Raw genomic sequence first — 21,706 nt, 5'->3', positions numbered from 1 at the left:
CTTGCTTTCAAACTGATAGCATGCCATTACTGAAGCAGGAAACCTCCTCTGATAGAGACGGATGTGAATGGAGATTAAGTAAAAAGCTGAGAACTCAAAATTAGCCCTCAACCATTTGACTGTTAATTGCAATAACTGTCATTCTACAAAGCAGTTCCACTTTGCCGCAGTAAAAAAAAAAGACATGCAAAATATGGATTCTGCTGGCATTCTGAAATACTGCTACTCCAGAAAGCATCTAAATTAAACAAGCTTCCTGCTTTGTCAAGATGGCATCTGCTTGGCTATTTTCTTTCTTTCTTTTTGACCGTTTTTTTTTTTTTACGGGCATCTCAAGTTTCTGCGAGCAGATGGTGTGGGGAACATGCGCTCATTGGAGAGGACCTCCACTCCAGGGCTTCTTTGAAAGAGGGGGAGGAGAGCGGAGAACAACGGTCTCAGCGTGTGAAAGGAGTCGGGGAGGAGTAAACGAGCGCGGGGTGCTGTCTGCTCCACACGTCCACAGAACATCTCAGGAGGACTCGGGATGCCAGCAGAGAGGATACACACTTACCCACAGGTCCCTCCTCTCTAATGCTGACTGAACTATGTATCGTGCCAGGGATTTCTATCATTTATAGCTTCAAGAGATGACTGGCCGTCTTACGTTTCCACACTGAAGCTGAGCCGGGAGGAGAGCATAAGTCAATCGTCATCACAGTGATCGACTAACCGTCTGATCATCAGATTTATTTGAAGCACGGTGAGGTGTGTGAATCAAATCAATCATGCAAACCCTGGGAATAATTTTTTTTCACCAACTCTGATTTTGTGAATCGCCCTTAAAAAAAATGTAAAAATAAAAGAGTGCATTGTGTTTGTTGTGAAAAGAAAAGTGTGAGAACAAGACTATATATACAAATATAACATGCAGCCAAACACAAAGTAACTATACTATAACTATATTAATATATAATTACATTTTAAACGCTTTTCAAAAGCTTAGTCACACCTGTTCATTCTTTATTATTATTATTATTATTATTATCATTTACTACTTAGACCTGATGTTTTTTAAACATATATATATATATATATATATATATATATACAGTATATATATTTTCATATTGTATATATATGCATCGAAACAGTAAGTGGTCCTCATTCCCATTGGCTCCCTGCAGCAATCCAAACAAAAGCGTAAGTGACAAAGACATTTTCCAGTAGGCAGGTGTTAGTGTCAGATGTGGCCTCAGGCAAACAGACACACGCCAAAGGACAAAGCAAAAGGAGAAAAGAGGGGAAAAAGAGAGAATAAAGCAGAGACATGCAGGAGAGGAGGCTGGAGACCCATTCATGCTGCTACTGTGTTACGATTACTCCGCCGGCGTCCATAATCAGAGCGCGCTCAGAACAGCCAGCCCCAGTGCAGCTCTGCCTCGGTGTTCCTTTAAAAGCTCCGAGCAGACGCCGCTCATTAGTGGAAATAAAGAGGGGAAAGATGAGTAGACGAGCCGGGGAAAAGGGAGGGGTCTCTGTGGCAGAACGCAAGCTCCGTTCAGACCGAGACTCTTACCTTCCGTTACTGTACTGACACCTGTAACTCACTTAATCTACAGAGGGAGAGAAGACAATAGAGCAACACGTAAGCTGCGCACCGTCACGGGTGTGTGTGTGTGTGTGTGTGTGTGTGACAGTGAGAATGAGAACGCTGTTGAAAATATGGCTGTTAGATGTTAATCCTGAGGGGTGAAGGAAGGACAACACAAAGAAAATGTTAAAATAACACCCAGTGATCATGACAGCCTGTGGCGGTTAAGACAAGACGACAGTGAAACACATTTCTATTCACACTGGCCCACTTCACTTCTTCTTTGTGTTTTCTGAGAATGAAGGAACGTTTGACATGGGGAACACAACAGAAAAGCTGCGGGGCGCAAAACACACAAACCTGTGATTTAACAGCTTTAAGTTTTCACAATATGTGCATTAAACTTGTGTTACATAACTGAAATGACTTTGGCCCAAACCAGAGCACGAGGCTCAGTGTGAGGTTATTTCTGAACAAAGGTGATCGTTTCGTGTTTGCGCTGGAATAACGGTCACAACGATGCAAGGTGATGATATAAGCAACAAAACAACATATTTTAGTGCTTTTTTTTCTATTAGTGTAAATGATATTTGTAAAGAGCTGCTGGCCTTCATACCTGTACATGTTTAATGAGACACACTAGTCTGCTGTATTTCAGATAAGTTCTTGTCTACCAACTATGATATTAAACAAAAACATACTTTCAACTCAATTAGATGACTAAACCCTTCATGGATACAACCATACATTTCTATTCCCTCACACGTAGCTGATCCTGACCTCAAAGCTCTGTTCCAAAACCTAGTGAGCTGCCTACCTAGACAGCATTTTAAAGCATCATACAGACATGCTTTTGGCGCAAAGGCTGTTCCAAAAGATGGTCAGTAATATATGCTGTTATTAAAGATGAACTTACCATTCAAAAGTTTGGGATCTCTAAAATCTTTGGGTTTTGAAAGAAGTCTCTTATGCTATATAGGGAAAACTTTTGATCAATTTAATGCAGCCCTACTAAATTAAAAACTAAATAAATAAATCTTTCCATTCAGCTTAGGATGCTATCTTGGAAGGTAGCTGCTTACTTGGTAGCAAACTCAGTTTTGGAACAGAGGTAACAATTTTTACTAATGGAATCTTTGTCACTGCACTGCATTCCACAAGTATAACATTTTAAAAAAGAAACCGTTCCGAAAAAGGAGGAAACTCTTTGTGCTCAATTCACTAATCATAAAATGGGGAACATGCAGAGTGTACTGAAAAGGGGGAGAAAGAGAGACAGAGACAAAGAAAGACAGGTTTGTGTAACAGACGTGTGGGGCCACATGCCTAATGGAGGAAGCAGGCAGAAAAGTCTTACAGTCCAGCTTGGCCCAGAGGTAATCCATGTCCCAAACCATCCCTGGCCAACGCCTGCCTGCTGTCATGGGTGAGATGGTGGTGAAACATGGAGCAGCATCATAGACGGTAACCCACAAAACAACTCAAGTCCTACAGGATGAGCTGGTGTTTTAAACGGGTCTGTCTGGCCTGTCCAAACTGTCATCTATGGGTCTGTTCCAAACCCCAGTGAGCTATGTCTATATAAGAAGTTATCTCCTAAAACCACTTTGTGCTGAAGCCACTGCAATGGCTTCACTATGTCTACACTGGAACCTGAAACTGTACTTCATGTCAGATTGTAAAATAAGGAGAACGGGTGAATTATTAGGTATCCAATTATTAGGTTTTAAATCCATTAAAAACTGACTTCCTACATAATTATTACCATGTTAGTTTTGCTACAGCTGCATTTACATATGTTAGAAAAAATAATCACAAAAAAATGAGCTTGTAATATTTAAAATATTTGATTTCAGATGGATGTGGACAATAAAATGGTTCTGAAGTGAATCAACTATAGAAAACATTGGTCACATGACACGTAATTGACACTTTTAGTTTCACCGATCTATGTGTGTGTGAACCAGTCAGAATCAAGTATTCAACATAATTATTCTGTTGTAAATGCAGTCTAGCTACACAACTCTATAGGGTTTGGAACAGAGCTTGTATTTCATGTATGTATACATAGAATGACGTCTTTCCAACCTAAGCCTGCATTTATGGGTAAATTATTAATTAGTAAATACATATTGAATTTGGAGTTGGTGGCACAAACAGAAGAAACAGAAAAAGAAAAGAAACAGGCATGACAACTGAGGTTAAGAACAAAAAATAATGAACTTGAGAAAGGAATTAGAACATTAGAGACTGAGAGGCCAACAGAAGAAAAAAAGAGAACAACAATCTGGGGACGCAGTTTTGATGTGTTTGGTGGAGGTACAAGAAACCCTGAGACGCAGAAAGCCAGAGAGATGGAGTTTGAAATGTTTAACGGATTAATTCTCTCGGAGTTCAGCTGCTCCCTGTGCAGTCACCACAGCGATTTCAACACCTTTCTAGGAAATAAACGGGCGATACTACAGAAATCAAAACGGTCAGAGCATCATTCTGTAAAATGATCCCAAAGAACGTGTCCTGAAAAGTGCACTACATCATCACTGCTGCATTCAGGGATTGGGCAAATTTAGCATCCACTTGCAGAATAAAGTCCACATATTAAACAAAACTAAAAATGTAAATAACAAAGAAAAGAAAAGTAAATAAACTCTAGCATGCCCAACCAAACAAATAGAAGAGTTTTTGTCATTCTGGAAATGAAGAAATAAAGAAATATTCAAATTCCACAGAATCGTGATTGTAGTATGAGAAACAGTGTTATTATTGATAATTAAAATTTAAACCATAAACATGTCAGGGAACACTTTATAATAACTTTCATTAATAAATCATTAACACACATTATATAATGCTTAACGGATCATTAGTTATATATTCACATACCTAGAAACATGAGATAATGTGCTTGTTGATGTTTACTAAACTTATTAAACATTAGATAATGATTAACAGATAATGTAAATATTGCTTACAAATATCATTAAACTTTTAATTCATATGATCAAGCACTTTTTGAAAATCTATAAACTATTTTAACAGATGATGTACAATGATTAAAAGCTTGTGTTAATGCAGAACACTTTTGCTGCTGTTGAGGCGTGATATGGGTAAGGTTAGGGACTGGTTTGGGTAGGTTTACGGGTTGGGTAAGGGGTCAAAAGTGCATTCACGAATAGCATAAATATATTTGTAAAATAGAGCATTAGGTAATATGGACAGAAGTTTAATGACATTGGTTAGCATTGAAAAGTACATTAACAAAAAAGCTTGTAATCATTGTATAATTTCTGATAAAATCACTTGTAGATTTTTAAAAAGTGCATGATCCTATGAAATGAAAGTTTAATAACATTTCTAAACATTAACTAATGATGCATTAAGCATTATATAATGTTTGTTAATGATTTATTAATGAAGCTTTTAATCACTGTAAACCATCTGTCAAAATCATTTGAAGATTTTTAAAAAGTGCATGATCTTATGAATTGAAAGTTTAATGACATTTGTAAGCATTTTAATTTACATTAAATAATGATCTGCTAATCATTAGGTAATTTTTAATAAGTACATTAGTAAACATAGCACATTATCTCATATTTCTAGCTACGTGAATATGACGTTTTTGAAAACACACAACAAAAGTGCTAAAACTTTATAACTAAAATGAAAATGAAAGCAGAAAATATGAAAAATAATAATTAGTAAAAAAATGACTATTATATCAATGACAGTAAAATATGAAAACCAATGATCAGACTGCTGTCCAGGACTCCCACACCTGTTTACCAATGGATTTCTAGTCATTTGTGATTACTGGATAAAATATATTTGTGAGACTGGACTCCCAACTAAATATTTTAGAACTAAGCATAAGTAAATTAAATTTATATTCACTACAGACATTTCCAAGACTTTTTAATATTTGATCAATTCCCTGACATTTCAAGGTCTAGAAATCACAAATTATATTATCCTGTAATTTCCACAAATGCTGGGACCCTGGTCCTTACAGTATTTTGCAAGTGTACTTTAAAATAGAATTTTGCCCACATCAATTTCTCCTTTCAGTTGTGTAATTCATTAAGCTGTACTACAGCACATTTTCAGTTTGATTTACTGGGCTTTCACAGTCGAAGGCTGTATTGATTTTATTTTGGCTGTTTTAAAATGAAGCGCCTGAATGGTCGGGGGCAGGGACCTCGTGGCTTCATCTAAACCTGTGCATTATCCACCCTCTACAGAGTCTGACGACACATTTCAAAACTAACTGTACCAGACAATTAATTCATTTTAGAGATTTCCCAATTTCATAAACAGTGGAAAAAGAGCAATGCATGGGACAGTAAAATAAAAACAAAATACTTGCACTTTATTTTACCCTATGTGCACTTACTGTATACTTACAGTGAACTTAAGAAAGTACTATAAGTAACGTAAGGTACTTGAACTGAACATGGTTTAATGTTTCTGGGTAAGTACAGCACTTACTACCCAGTCGTTGTACAGTATGTACATGCAGAAGAGGACTGTAAGATAAATTGCTACCCACAACATAAAGGAAAATAAAAGACGTCATGTGTCTCACCTGCACCTCCCGTTGGCCAGTAGCTGGGGGAAGGCGAGAAGACCTGGGCAGCAAAGTCCTCAAAGGTCATGTTCTCCTTGTGGTTCTGCATGATGGCCTCCAGGTAGAGAGCCCTCTCCTCATAACTGAAGAGCCCGTCAAGGAAAATCACATCTACATAACACCAAATCATCACAGGCTTTGAAATTAACCAGCAACAACAAATGAAATAGAAGAAATAGCTTATCAAAATAATTTTGGTCGGTTTCTCACACAAAGCTATTGTGTGACCGTGACTTCAGAAGCACAAACACACAAATTAAATTAAAATGCATAAAATGTTATTTTCAATATTTTTAAAATGTTTTTATGAGAAATCTCACCATTTATTTAATCAAAATACAGCAATATTGTGAAAAATTATTATAACTTAAAATAGCCATTTTCTATTTGAATATATTTTAAAATCTCATTTAAATCGAATTTAATTCTGTGATGCAAAGCTGAGTTTTCAGTCTTCAGTGTCACATGATCCTTCAGAAATCTATTATGCTGATTTGATGCTGATTATTATCAATGTTGAAAACATTGAAAACATAATTTTTATATAAATACAAACATAAAAATACTCTCTCTATTATATATATATATATATATATATATATAATTTTTTTTTTTTCTTTACTGTCACTTTTAATCAATTTAATTCAGTCTTGCTGAATAAAGTCTAATCAACAAAAGTTAATAAAAAAACTGTAATGAGCATAAACTAGTGGGCATTATAATGTACAAGTCTTGGTGACAGTATATGCTTTTAATGCATAGAAAGCAGCAGTGTGAATATACTGCTAATCGTCTCCCTTTTGTGTTCCATCTTTTTCCCTTGTATAGGCAGCTAAAATAATCAGGGGAAATAAATTAAAAGGAGATGTAGTAGAACACTACAAACAGAGAAAAGACCAGAAAAAAACAAGTTTATTCCGGTTGGCTTTAATTCAAGTTTTGCTTTAGGATCCAACACATTCCAGTTTGCATTTTAGGGCAAACAGCAAATTTATGCAATAGGCTGGGCACTTGTACTATAGCAGATGAAACAAATCAGATCTTCCAGCAGACTCCTGAAGCCATTTGCACTGGAGTCATTACACACATGGTGAGCGTAGCCTGTTCAGTTACAGCTACAGTCCGTTAACCGTCCAAACAAATGCACGAGCAGGTGTTTCTGCCTTGATGTTCACATACACACCAAACCAAGCCTGCCAATCACTCAAGAACTAATACACATATACAATCTGTGTGTAGTGCTGTATTCATATGTAGCTTGTGTGTGTGTGTGTGTGTGTGTGTGTGTGTGCACGCTCTAATGTCTAATGAATAGGTTGTGGAGTGGAGGCAGGGGCATTCCAGGGCCACATGCCTGCCTGCTGAAATTCTGGAGGGCCCCACTGATGCCATTCCCATCTCATTAGGGAGGCTGCTTATTCCGCCAGGCGCTAGGCTGCTGCCAAGGCCTTTGCACTCCACCATGACCACACTGGCTGCAGCACACCACTCTGTGTTCGAGCGAGCCAGTGTGTGTGTGTGTGTGAGCCACGTGCCGGCGCAGCAGGGGCTGAGGCAACCATGACAAATTGTTGAAAAGGTCCGTCTGAACCCAGAACTGACAAGCACCTGAGCCTGAGGGCTGCACACAAGGAGAGAGCAATCCGCTTCACTTTTGCATGCTTTTCTACTAAAAACACGCAGCAGAAAGGGAGGGGGCACATGTATCTGGAAGAAAAACTTTATGCACATTAGTCAGAAAATAAAACTGAAATCTCTGCAATCAAAATGACCAGCAACAGACAGCACGCGGTGTTCTGAATGCATACAAACAAGTCTGAGTGCACTTGCTCGGAGTATCATCTAAAAATAGCAGGTTTTGCTACTGTGGAAACACAGACAGCATTACGGTAAAGAGTCTTTATGGCTCACCAGGAATGAAAACTAAAGATGGAAGTGTTAGAGAAATAATCGAAAACACAAACTGCAGTCACGGCGATGTGAAGAGCATTAAGTAATGGGAGCAAAAGAAAAGTGTATGTGCGTGAACTAGAGGACAGAGAGGAAGGGAAAGAGGAGTGAGAATAAGGGATAATAAGCCTGATCCCACAAGGTCAACAGAGCCATATGGCGTTCCATTATCAGAGATGCAGATGACTTAAGCGTGGCTCAGCTATTGAGATTCCTAAAACAAATATTGACCTCAGCCGGAGTCACCGCTGCCATCGGCCAACCTGCACTCCCACTTCCTGAGGATGAAAAAAAAAACCTAACCTCTCATCTATTGAACAAATCTCAGCACATTACGTATCGTACATTCATCTGAGCCTAAACAATGTTTGCGGCTTCGCATCAATTCTGGCAAACCTCTGATTTTCGTGATACTGCGTAGACTCGGCAGCTGTTTGCATAAATGTATACTGGTGTTTAGATATGGGATTTGCTCTTTGGTGAACATTGTATGAAAAAGGCATAGACAATTACGCATCAGGAGTCAAAGCAATCAAGCTGCTTTTGCTGGCAGACTTAATGATTTGTCTGCCATCACTGCCCAGCATCTCATCTCTGTCTCAGGTTTCTGTAATTGTTGCGGCACAGGTTGTTCTGTTGAATGCATGAGGTGGGCTGGATTAATTCAATAAAGCAGAGGACAGTGACGCAGGCTTCGCACGCCGTCGGAGAATGGAATATACAGGAAATATGCTGAATGTTTGCACGGACAGAGGTCGCTTGGATAACACCATTCCAGAATGCTAGCGCTCAGAGAAAAACAAACACGGGGCAATTCTGTTTTTTACGCAGACGAGCGGGAACCTACACAATTTGGCGATGAGAAGTTGTTTAGGGATTTCCCAAAGTGACTGTAATTTAAGTCACCCTTTCAGCACCTGCGATGGAAAACTCTCCAGTCAGATGGAAACGAAGCATAGTGGGAATTTCCGAAAGCATTAATCGCAAGAACACGACTCCCAATGGTTCGTGCACCCAGAACATCTACACAGAATGTTCTAGAAAGCGCTGGAGAGAGGGATGTGGTGTCAAAAGGGCAAATTTAACATCCCCCTGCCATGTAAAATAATGTGATGACCTCATTCGAGCACAGGTCAGATTGTGCGTTGATGGGAGAAAGGGGAAAAAAAGTGTGTAAACAAATAGTACAATAGCGCTGTTACACCAGAGAGGGAAAAACAGATGAAGCAAATCCACTTTGGAGGACAAATATGTCCTCTAAGCATTTTGCAGAAGAGTTTTAACAGATAATGCTCTTTTTCCACTCTTTTGGAGGCCACTTAGCCACCCCACGGTGCACCAGGTGACAAAAGCGAGGCATTAAAGGCTGTCGAGAGCAGAAGCCCAGGGGAGCGCACTGACTCATTGAGTATTCAGGAACAGTCCAAAACAATCAATTCAACTGGGTCTTCAACCAGAACACTCGGAAGCAGAACACAGTCGACTGTTTTGTACATATTACTACAACAAAATCAACCAAGGATTGTTGCAAATCGCAGGGAAACATTTGGATTCAAGTACGAATCTGAATAATCACATACACATCGTCTACAATAATATCGTAATTACTGTTTTAACGAAGCTGACATTATCAAGTATGTTGCTTACTTTGTTTTGCTCCATGATGTGGCCTAGTATAATGCAGTTAGAATGATCCCACAATTCAATATATGGGGCCAGAAAAGTGAGTTTTTGTCTCATATTTATATCATAGAGTTAAGTAATATTACGAGCAAGGGTGCTGTTTTCTTCCCAAATATCAGTACGATTATAAATGTGATTGATTATACAGTAATCTAGAGGTTAAAATTGTAAGTTATATTGTTAAACTCAGTTTTTTTCTTTTCTTGTCAACAAAAATAGTCAAAACCAAACTGTTGTGTTGCATTACTGAATGAATCCGCTGGTTGAATGAAATAACTGGTTGAGTCAATAATTCAGTGATTCATCCTTAAAGACAGCAGTCTCTTCCTTTGTTCCTGAATGAATCAGCCATTTGAATCAATCGGTTAAATGAATGACTCTTATTTGTAAGTTTTAGTGTTAAGTATCATTTCATTTTTTAATTATTTAATATTTCAATATTCATTTTTAAAAACACTCATATTTATTACTTAAACGTAAGAGTTTGTCATAAAATAGAATGCATACATCTAAGTAGATTATAAAAACATGCCATTATAAAGGCAACATGCCTCAAAATCAATTTAAGAGAAAAAAACTGTGAACCAAGCACTGCACAGAAAAGCCTAAACCAGCCAAGATTCCATCACAAAAATACACTCAGCAAAATACCGTCTAATTAATGATATTGACAAAATCCTAGAAAATATTGAGAGATCGTTTTGTCGCACAAACTGTCCTACACACATAAGTGATTATTTTAAGTGAGCTAAAACAGATGCTTTATTGTACGAGTACGTCCATTCGTTTACACCACCCAAACCCTACTAAATTGGCTGTCATGAAATTATAATTTTTCTGATGTGTGTGAGAGGGTGATAGAGCGAGATGAAGAGTATGTGTGCTATTGTCCAGATGGTAAGGGGTGGCCAGTGGGGAATTGAGAGGTCAAGCACTTTGGCAGATCAAAGCCAAGGTCAGGTGGCAGTAGTGGCCATGTTCAAGGTGCACAGGGCCTCAGATGGCTTCTCATTAGCAGTCAGCTCAGGGGCCAGACCTCTGGGACCGCCTTCTGAACACAACCCACCCTGAAACCCCTCCCCTCTCTCCACACACACACACACACACACACACACACACACACACAAGAAAAGATCTCACCCCCCAGGACACCTCAGCCTGGATATAACGCCGCTGACTCAGTTTGACAATACGCAGAAATCTGTCCATTAACACATTCATGGAGATAAGCAAGTAGCAAATGACGCAGGGTAACAGCAAGGTACCCGTGGTTAAGATTACAACATAAATATGACAAAATCGTCCTGTTAATTGGCTTTAGTCAGAGTAGACACCAGGGTGATGTGAAAGAAAGCAAGGCTGTGAGGGATAGACATGCAGTGTGGATATCACTTCAACAAAATCTTTTTAAGAACATTAAGAATTTTGTTTTTCAGGATAAGTCTGTAATTTTTTTTCCTAAAGAAGAAAATGACAGGCTTTGGGTGCTTCTGAATGTAAGATGGTTCTTGCCGAAGACTCGCTGATCAATTCAAATCTCAAAGGCTCTTTTTTTTTATGCACTGGCTGCAGATTACTGAAGCAATCATAATTAAGTGTGCACTATTTTAGTTGTGACTGGATTCAGAGTTGTGTTTTTTAATGAAAGTTTTTTTTTTAACCTTACATAGTTATTTTTCAAAGAGCCTGTCTCAAGATGAAGCAGTCTGTTGCAGTTCCATAAATTATTAAACATCTTACTTTTGAGCATTTAAAGGGGACATCGGATTCAAAATTCACTTTTACATGGTGTTTGCATAGCAGTGTGTGGACACAACCACCCTACAATGATAAAAATCCATTCACTCATTTTTTTAAAAACCCCAAAAACCTAAACAGCCTCAATGATCAAGCAGTTTTTTTGAGCCAATTTGATTGTTTTTAAAACAATCTTAAGAATGAAGATAAGAACAGAATAAATGTTTTTGGGAATACAAAATATTCTTAACTTTATTCTAGAGTTAGAAAATAAGAAGAAAATAGCAGTTAAGAAGAATTCACATCCAGTAAAATGAATGGCTCTCTATGGCCCTCTGCTGGTCAAACAATTTCTTTCTTAAACTGTAATCATTTTAGGTTTATCTCTAACCAACAGATGGCAGAATTCTACACCTAACACCTAGATCAATATCCAGAAACAACTTAAATTGAATTTAGATCATCATTTAAGTGATTTTTTTCATAAAAATGTAATATTTCACATGCAAGCGAATGGTGTAGTTGTGGAATTCTGTGGTAAATAGGAACAAAAGTACTTCATATCTCCCAAAACACAGCATTAATGTATAGATGAGAAGTAAACAAAAAAAATGATATATTTTTTACAATTACTCTTTCAATTTTGGGGTCATATTGACCCCAAAGACCATAAGTGTAAACATTAAACGAGGACCATTTGAGGGTTAAGAAGAATTTTATTCTTAATATTTTGTGTATCTGACCCCAGGTCTAATTTTCTCAACAAAACATGTTTTGTTGAGTTTTTTTGTTCACTGTCATTTTTTTGGTGAGACATGTTTTCAATATTTTGTTGGCAATTGATAACAGCAAGATGGTGTCTCCCCTGACCGTATAATTTTAAACTTTTTTTTTTTTAATTGAAACTTTCATAGCACTTTGATAAAATGGAACAGGTTTGTGACAAAGAACACAGATGGACATACAATACTATCCCAGAGGCCTGAGGAAGAGAAGGAGGTGTAATGAAGAGCTGTTGAAGTTTAGTGCTTTATTAGCATCGCAGGGGTCAATTAGCAAACAGAGGCTTGAGGTCTTGCACTGCTGTGTCTGGATCAGCTGAAGAAAGGCGAGGTCTGATCAGAGATGGAGGCTGTAATTGAAACATAAGGAGCCTCTGCAGTTCTAGCTTGAGGACAGGTCACTGTGCTAAGCTTCTGCATTTAACTAAACCTTTAAAAAAAGGTTTCCATTTCAAATACATTCTTCTTGTGAACTTTAAATTCACCAAAGAATCCTAAAAACAAAAAAATTGTATCATTGTTTACAGAAAAATAAGCAGCAGCACAACGGTTTCCAACACTGATAATAATCAGAATTGCTTCTTGAGCAGCAAATCAGCAAATTAGAATGATATCTGAAAGATCATGTGACACTGAAGACTGGAGTAATGTTGCTTTGTCATCAAGGAATAAATTACATTTAATAATATATTAAAATTGAAAACAATTATTTTAAATTGTAATACTCTTTCACAATATTACTGTTTTACTGTATTTCTGATTAAATAAATGCAGCCTTAGGGAGCAGAAGAGACTACTTCCAAAAGCACAAAAAGCTTACTGACCCCAAACTACTGAACAGTAGTGTATAAGCAACTCCTGTCATAAACATGTAAAGCTGAAAGTCAAACATAATACACACAAGGCTACCAAGTGACGCAACTATCTATAAAATTCTGCTCATTCACCCACCATTAATAAGATGACTAAGAAAACTTAAAACTATTTCTGTACAGAAGAATTAACAAAATACAAACATAGGAATGCCCACAAACTTTCATTGTAACTGCACTTCTGTAATCACGACTTTTTTTTTTTGCTTTGTTTTGTTTTATGTTTTTACAAAATGAGAGATGAGTCAACATTACTTTAAATCCAGAACATTTCGTTTTATGCCATATTTAAGGAATAAAACAGAAATGACTAAAACAAAACACAAGAAAAGAAAAAAGGTACTTTATACTCCAAACAGTATAATATTTTACTAAAAAGTGACTGCTCAACTTTCAGCATACAGTGCCTATAAAAAGTATTCATACCCCTTCATTTTTTTTTTCACGTTTTATGTTGCAGCCTTATGTTAAACTGCTTTAAATAACTTTTTTTCCCCCATTATACCATAATGACAAAGCAAAAAAGAGATTTGTAACAACTTTGCAGATTTATTAGAAATAAAAAACTGAAATGATTCCAATGCATAAGTATTCATACCCTTTTCTGGGACAGTTGAAATTTAGCTCAGGAGCATTCATATTGCTTATAGATGTTACTACACTTTGAGTGGAGTTAACCTCTGGCAAATTAATTTGAATGGGTATGATTTGGAAAGGCACAAACACATCTCAATAAAAGGTCTGACAGCTGAAAATGAGTATCAGAGCAAAAACCAAGCCCTGAGGTCAAAACAACTGCCTGTAGAAGAAGAACCTGATGGTCACTCTAGTTGAGCTCCATGATTATGTGGAGATTGGAGAAACCTACAGAAGGACAAACATCACTGCAACGCTCCACCAATCTGGGCTTTATGGTGGTGTGGCCAAACTCAATCCTCTCCTCAGTAAAGACACATGAAAACTCACTTGGAATTTGCAACAAAGCACCTAAAAAACTCTCAGATTGTGAGAAACAAGATTCTCTGGTCTGATGAACCTCAGTTCCAAGCATCGTGTTTGGAGGAAACCAGGCACTGCTCATCATCTGCAGAGTAGCATCCCAAAAGTAAAGTGTGCTGGTAGCAGCCTCATGCTGTTGGGCTGTTTTTTAGCGGCAGGGACTGAGGGACTCGTCAGAGTAGAAGAAACGCTCGGTGCAGCAAAATATAGAGATAGCCTTAATGAAAACCCAGTGCAGAGCATTCAGAACCTCAGACTGGGCAGAAGGTTCACCTTCCAACAGGACAATGACACAAAGCACACAGCAAGAGTGGCTTATAGACAGCTCTGTGAATGTCCTCGAGTGGCCCAGCCCAGCCACAGCCCAATCAAATATTTCTGGAGAAACCTGAAAATGTGCGTCTGCCCCCATTCAACCTGACAGAGCTTGAGAGGTGAAGAGGTGAGGAGAAGAATGGCAGATAATTGCCAAATTCAGATGTGCAAAGCTTGTCGCATCAAACCAAAAAGACTGTGTTAAGGGTATGAATACTTATGCAATGTACTTATTTCAGTTTTTGAATTGTAATAAATTTGCAAAGTAGTCACAAATCTGTTTTTTTTTTGCTTTGTCATTATGGAGTGTAGATTGATGTGGAAAAAAAGTAATGTAAAGCAGTATAACATAAGGCTGCGAAAAAAAAAAAAGCGTGAAAAAAAATTAAGGGGTATGAATACTTTTTATAGGCACTGTAGGTCTTCCTTGTTACACTGCTATTAGAATGTGATTTTAATTAACCTCTATAATAGATATAAATGATGGACAGGAACTTTTAAGGACAGACATTTAGAGTTTAAAGAGCAAATGCAAATTTACGTAATTTCACTGCTGTCACTATCAAGACACGGCAAAGGTTAACAACACGTTTCTGCTCGGCCCTCTCTTATTTGGCCTCTGAATGGGCTCTTGTGAGAGGATGGAGAAGTTGAAGAACTGGAGAGTGACCATGCATGCTCAACCTCCACTCCAGCCAAGCACCAGCCATTAACCTCGACCAATCACATTGACCTTGCTGTCTAGCTGGGGAAGAGGATAATTGGCTGGTTTAGAAAAAAAGGCCCCACTGCTTTTGGGATATTGTCCGAGCGAGTGTACTGATGACATTCTCCGTCTGTGAATGGAATGTTCTGCATACAGATGCCTTTCTGCATTTCTGCTGCACTTTTGCTGTAATTAGGTGCTGACACCATCAGTCAGATCAGACAGACGGCAGGGCCCAACTCGTTTCCACAGTCACAGCTACGCTCTTGATTACATAGTATCACAACCACAGACTGATATTGTGTTATAGTGAGAGGGGCTTGATCTTGTGTTTTCTGAAGAATTTTGTAGAAATCGTGCTCCGTGAGGAGTGCAAGAAGGTTGCCCCTCTGTTTGGTAGTATGAAGAACCAGCTAGTAATTAGACTGATTTCAGTGTGTGAAGCTCTCTGTGGTTGGTTTTTGAGGAAACAGTGTTTTCAAGGTGAATGTTGAGGTCTGCTGTCACTTTGCTGCAGAAGTACTGTTGTGTTTAGAAATAATCCTTCTTAGTGATCGACAGTCCCTATCATTCACTTTCAGTTTTTGCCCACTATTCTTCGTGTTCGCAGTCATAATCGTAAAGACGCTCCTGCTAAAACGGGCTTCATGTTTTTTTTTGGAAGTCTGACAAGTTTCACAGAGTGCTGGGAGTTTTCTGATGTTGCACAGACAGCAACGGAACTGACACGTTCAAGGCCCAGAAAGGTAGTAAGGACATCGTTAAAATAGTCCATGTGACATGCGTGTGGTGCTGCTGACCGAGGAGCCGGCGTTCTGATGCAGAACCTGGATGTGCTGCGGCTTGTTTGCAAGCAGAGGAACACACACGTCATGGTACTGTCATGAACACGCGTCAAAGTCTGACACAGAAGAGAAGAAATTGTTGAATAAAGTTGTTATTTTTGTTTTCTTTGCACACAAAAAGTATTCTCGCAGCTTCATTTAATTACGGTTGAACCACTGAGCCTACGATTGAGCCTTACTACCTTGCTGGGCCTTGAACGTGTCAGTTGCGTTGATGTCTATGGAGGGCCAGAAAGCTCTCGGATTTCACCAAAAACATCTTAATTTGTGTTCCGAAGATGAACGAAGGTCTTACAGGTTTGGAACGACATGAGGGTGAGTAAATAATGAGAGAATTTTCATTTTTGGGTGAACTATACCTTTAAGCTTAAAGTATACTTCAGTTTTGACACAAATTCTTAGCATATGTGTACAGCTTGACACATGCACACTAGTAATGATAATCTTTGTTGCGTGTATCTCTTAACCTCCTCACACAAACGCTTGCAAGCATGGGCATTAATTGTTGTTGCCGTCTCTAGTAGTTTGATGTTGTTCTGTCTCATCCATTTATATATCCATTTAAGGGCTGGGCCAGTTTTCCTGCCTAACTAATTAGTGCAAAAAATTGAAGCGCATGTGCAACCTGAGCGTAGAGAGTAAGACAAATCTGGACACGTGTTATTCTGATGACAACATTTATTTATACATAAACCTTAGCGTGTGCCCTTTTCACAAGACTGTGATGACACGTTTCAACGGTCATCAGCATCGTAAATCCTCTTAAGTTTTTTATATTTTCATTTAAAAAAAAACAATATGTAGATTTATTACACTATACTTTGTATTATATTACCTTTGCATCAAATTACAAAAAACTAGTTAACGCTAATGCGAGGGAGTTTCTAGTACAGCGTCTATGGGAGTGACGTAAGTTTGGCATCGTTCTCTCTTCTGACTGCTGTTATCAGTCTCTCTCGATTTTTTCATTTTTTGCATGTCAGGAAAACACTAGGGTGGAGTTTTTCTTTTGCTATTTGAGCAAATGGGAATGCAAAAAATATATTTGATGTAGTCTCCCATTCACTGCTATAGAAGTTTACCCAACTGTGACGACTTCCGCTGCTGAGAAACGCGGAAATGTGAAAAAGGTCAAACAAAACAAAACAAAAAAACCTTAAGTATACTTTTGGTTTTAAGTCACCTTTCACTATCTCTGACATTTGTTGCATTTTACCCCCTTGTGGCAGTTGCACAGAACTTTCAAACTACGAATTAATTAATACGGTCCATTTTACAGCGTTTAAAGAATAACACTGTAGAGCAAAAAATTTGCATTTCATAGTTTTGATTAGACTGCATCACATCCTATCAGTCGGTTACATACGGCCTAGCCGCAAAAGTTCAAATGTTTCACCGCAACTGAAGATCTCGGATACAAAAACTCCACATACACATGCAGCTCCCGTACTACTCTCCATCGGAAATGCATGACTTGCATGACATGCAGTATTTACAGAAGTACACTCAGCCCTAAAAGTTAACTCAAAACAGACTCTAAATGTTCTGCCAATGAAAGAATCTAAGTATCGCTTCTGTAACTAATTTATGAGGGCTTTTATGCGATGCACATCTGAGAAGAGCTAGCAGCGCGAGATGTACCGATAAAAAGAGAGAGACATAGTCTTTTCTCACAAATGGACTTGATGCCAGTTACCGTCAGCTCCAGTGCCCATGGGATATAGCAGGTGTTGATTGGTGGCTTTCTGTGGCACCGCTGTAAGGAGACCTGTTGTCACGGTACTGGACGGAGGCGCGAAGCACGTCTCGGTGGAAAAGCCCAGAGGAAGTGTGAGGTGATTATGGGATGGATGGGGAGGCAAAGAGAGGGGGAACTCAGGAGGGACGAGTGAAAAAATGCTGCTGATGTGCTTGTCATTAGCTCAAGGCCCTGGCGTCTCATTAGTCAGCTTGTTCTCAGAAAGAGACGATGATTACTGATCAACAGCGCCAGTGCGAGCTAGCGTGTGTGTGTGTGAGAGAGAGAGATGACAAACTACAACAATCAAGGGTGGGGAAGCATCAGAAAGCGTCTCTCTTGTCTTTCAGTCAGTAATGTTAGCTTCTGAAGAATATATATGTGAGTGTGTGCGCGCGCGCGTGCATCTTCCACTTTAACGAGAGGCTAATTAACCCAGGGCCCAGAGCTGAGGGGACAGGAAGGGGAGCTAAGACAGGTTAATTGAACCTCCAGGGGGACGTTCACACCCTCCACATCTCACCTCTCCAGCATCCATCTCAGGATGAGATGCAGCGACGTAGAATTACGAGCGTGACATCACTGCCCATGCAGATTCCCACATAGAGCTGCCAGGCCGGCCGAGTCTGAGCGCAGATTTACCACGGCTCTAAATCAAACGTCTATGGTTTCTCTGTGCTACCGGAGTGTGACACACAAAGGCTCCTCTGCCTACGGCGCTCAAAGTATTGATCCAATCTACAGGTCAAAGGATAGGGCTTGTCGGCATAGAGTGAGAATGTAGAGAGGTTAACAGGGCACACTGTACTGAAAGATCCGGCGCTGTGATACAGGAGGCACTCATGCTATAGATCTCAGGGGAGTTGTTGATTAAGGTGAGCTGTATGTGACTCAGTTTTCCACAGAAAAGACGCCGATCCAGTCCATCCTAAACACACAAAATAGGAATGTTTTTTTTTTTTTTGATAACTGACCTAGAAAAAATGTGTGTATATATATATAAACATTTTCGGTACGGGTCTTTCTGTTCGGTGCGCATGTGTACGGAACAAATACAGCATTGGTTTAATGAGCGTAACTTCATTGGAAACTTCCAGTTTTATATATTGCTACTTTTGATAAGAAATAAAGTATCATCTTTCAAATTATGTTATTTTTTCAGGAAATTCAAACAATAAATGCCGTCTTGGCGCTCTTTGATGTGGCGACAGATCACTGTATAAACGCCTCAGTTCAAGCGGCAGCGCGATCATCTCTTCCTCTTTACTGCTAGTTTTAACGCGAAATAAACATGAATGAACATCTCATGCCTCATGTAATCGCTCAATCAGTGTTTCAACCACAGAAAGACGGCAATAAAACAGCTTGTAAACAAAATGTCACGTAGCATTTCATTTACCAAGTCATCAGTGTCCGCAGCTCGTTAGTGTGCTATAAATGAAGTCTAGAGAAGAGCATTTTGCGAAATATTAGACTATATACTCATTATATTTTACTTTACCTGTTAGTGATGTCTTAATTATTTAATGTATGTTTAAATAAAACTGTTATGAAACAAGTTATGACAGCCACTGTGTAAATGATTATATTTAATCAACAAATAGAAATGTTATAATTTAGAAGTTCATTTAAAAACTGCATTATGTGCAATTTATATGTTTGCATACATTTTTTTTATTTGAGTGTTGATTATTATATACAAATAAACAGTAATTGAATTTAAGTTTGGGCTCTGTTGTTAATTGTAACCTTATCTAGTAATATCAAAGGGCTCCATATAGTTTAGAGCATAAGCTTTGGTATAATGCCTAAGAAAATTTTAATTATAATAAAACGTATTTAAAGAAACAGCAATTTGTTTATAAAAAAGCTATTTTATGCTTAGTTTTTTACCGAAACCATACCGAACCGTGATGTCAAAATTGAGGTACGTACCGAACCGTCATGTTTGTGTACCGGTATACCCATATATATATATATATATATATATATATATATATATGTGTGTGTGTGTGTGTGTGTGCATGTGTGTAAATAAATTATATATTTAAATAAATTATATAAATAGTGGCTGATGAATTGGCCTGTTCATTACACATTACTAGAAACAGTCAATTTTTATTCGATCAAAAAACATTTTCTCTATCTTGCATGATTTTGTAATCATTTTCCTGATAAAGGATTTAACAGATTCAGACTGTTGGATGTCCAATCAGACAGAGCTTTTTTTACTCTTTGAGTCACACACTGGTTAAGGCTTTAATGTGAGATGCAATGAGGGAAATAATCAAGCAAACAAACCGCTACTATAAAAGGCAATTGGCAACAGTACCGCTTTTAAAAGAAGTTATAATAAGATGGAGCCATCAAGGCAGATGGAGCCATCAAGGCAGATGCATCTCAAGTCAGAGGTGGGCAGTACAGGTTCTTTGAAGAGCTCTTCTGTATCAGACACAGGGCTCTTTGTGATAAAAGGCTCCAGCATTTATAAAGCCCTCCTCACTGAGACAATGAGATTAATTCACACGCGAATATGGGTCGGGTGCTGAATAATCAGCTAAACATGCGGTTCTGAATGGATGTGGATTGGAAGAGAAAATCTGCGATCCTCTTGTAAGGTATCAGACAAATACATGAAAAATTAATAAAGGTGCTAAACAATTAGGGCTGGGCGTTATGACCAAAAATTTATATCACGGTATTTTTCAAAATTATACCGGTTTCACAGTACATGATGGTATTTTTTTTTTCATGCATGACCGGGTGTTAACCATATTTTCTGATTGAGAGAGGAAATACTGCAGACTTAGAATGCCCTGTTTTACTGTCATGATGAGTGAATATTGTCAAAAAATACCACACTAAATAGTGACTAAACACGACCCCTTTTAATACATGTTAACCAGGAGTCACTCTCATTTATAATCGCGGCATCGTCTGATAAAATCAAAATGCATCTACACTAAAGAGCGGCTATGCGGTTGTTTTGGCTATATTACTTTTTTGTATCGTCTGATAAAATCAACATGCATCTACACTAAAGAGCGGCTATGCGGTTGTTTTGGCTATATTACTTTTTTGCCTCATGCAGCGCACTGCCTGTGTCTGAGTAACAAACTAAAAAAAAATATATATATTTTGTGATATTATGTGATATTAACAGACAAACTAGGCTCATATTTATAATTCCAAACAATCAGTAAGCGACAGGTACTAGGAAACGCTGTTTTGTACTCATTTCGGAACTTTCACGCTTAGTAACACATACAGCTGTTCCCTCACCACAGTGCAACAGTGAAAAGGGACCCCTTTCACTAATAGTCACGAATAGTGTCGCGTTCCGAACGTTGTTTAAGCGACATACGGTATTGCGGTATTTAAAAAATTCATATCATAACAAAAATAAACACCGGTATTCGGTATGAACCGGTATACCGCCCAGCACTATAAACAATGCTGCAAAATCTGACAAGGACCAAAAATCTACCTCTTGTTTCAGTGAAAAATACTACCACCAGTCTTTCTACAATATCAGCAGTACAGAGTATTAGCTCAATTCATGCCTTCACCACACCCTGTTAATTAGCAACATGTTACCAATACAGTTTGACCAACGACAGTCAAAGATGAATTACATATTTAAGCTTTTTAATGGCCAAAAGTGAAGACCATAACACTGTGATGTGTTTGTGATAGAGATGGGTCATGCTGATTAAAGGGGTCATATGATGTTGCTAAAAAGAACATTATTTTGTGTATTTGGTGTAATGAAATGTGTTTATGTGGTTTAAGGTTCAAAAAACACATCATTTTCCACATACTGTACATTATTGTTTCTCCTCTATGCCCCGCCTTTCTGAAACACGTCGATTTTTACAA

At 38.3% G+C, this 21,706-nt stretch overlaps 1 protein-coding gene across 1 annotated transcript in view; it reads right to left on the bottom strand.

Moving 5' to 3' along the window:
* The window catches only part of LOC107657164 (Ral GTPase activating protein catalytic subunit alpha 2), a 198,486-nt gene that overhangs the window by 2,060 nt on the left and 174,720 nt on the right, over positions 1–21,706 (bottom strand). The window contains exon 40 of the mRNA XM_016445189.1: positions 6,159–6,283. Within this exon, the coding sequence (XP_016300675.1) occupies positions 6,159–6,283 (125 nt within the window). The remainder of the gene's footprint in view (positions 1–6,158; positions 6,284–21,706) is intronic.

The sequence above is a fragment of the Sinocyclocheilus anshuiensis genome, unplaced genomic scaffold (assembly GCF_001515605.1).
Source record: "Sinocyclocheilus anshuiensis isolate Anshui unplaced genomic scaffold, SAMN03320099.WGS_v1.1 scaffold1891, whole genome shotgun sequence".
Classification (NCBI taxonomy): domain Eukaryota; kingdom Metazoa; phylum Chordata; class Actinopteri; order Cypriniformes; family Cyprinidae; genus Sinocyclocheilus; species Sinocyclocheilus anshuiensis.
Note: the sequence above shows the minus strand (reverse complement) of the source record. Positions and strands in the feature narration are given on the sequence as shown.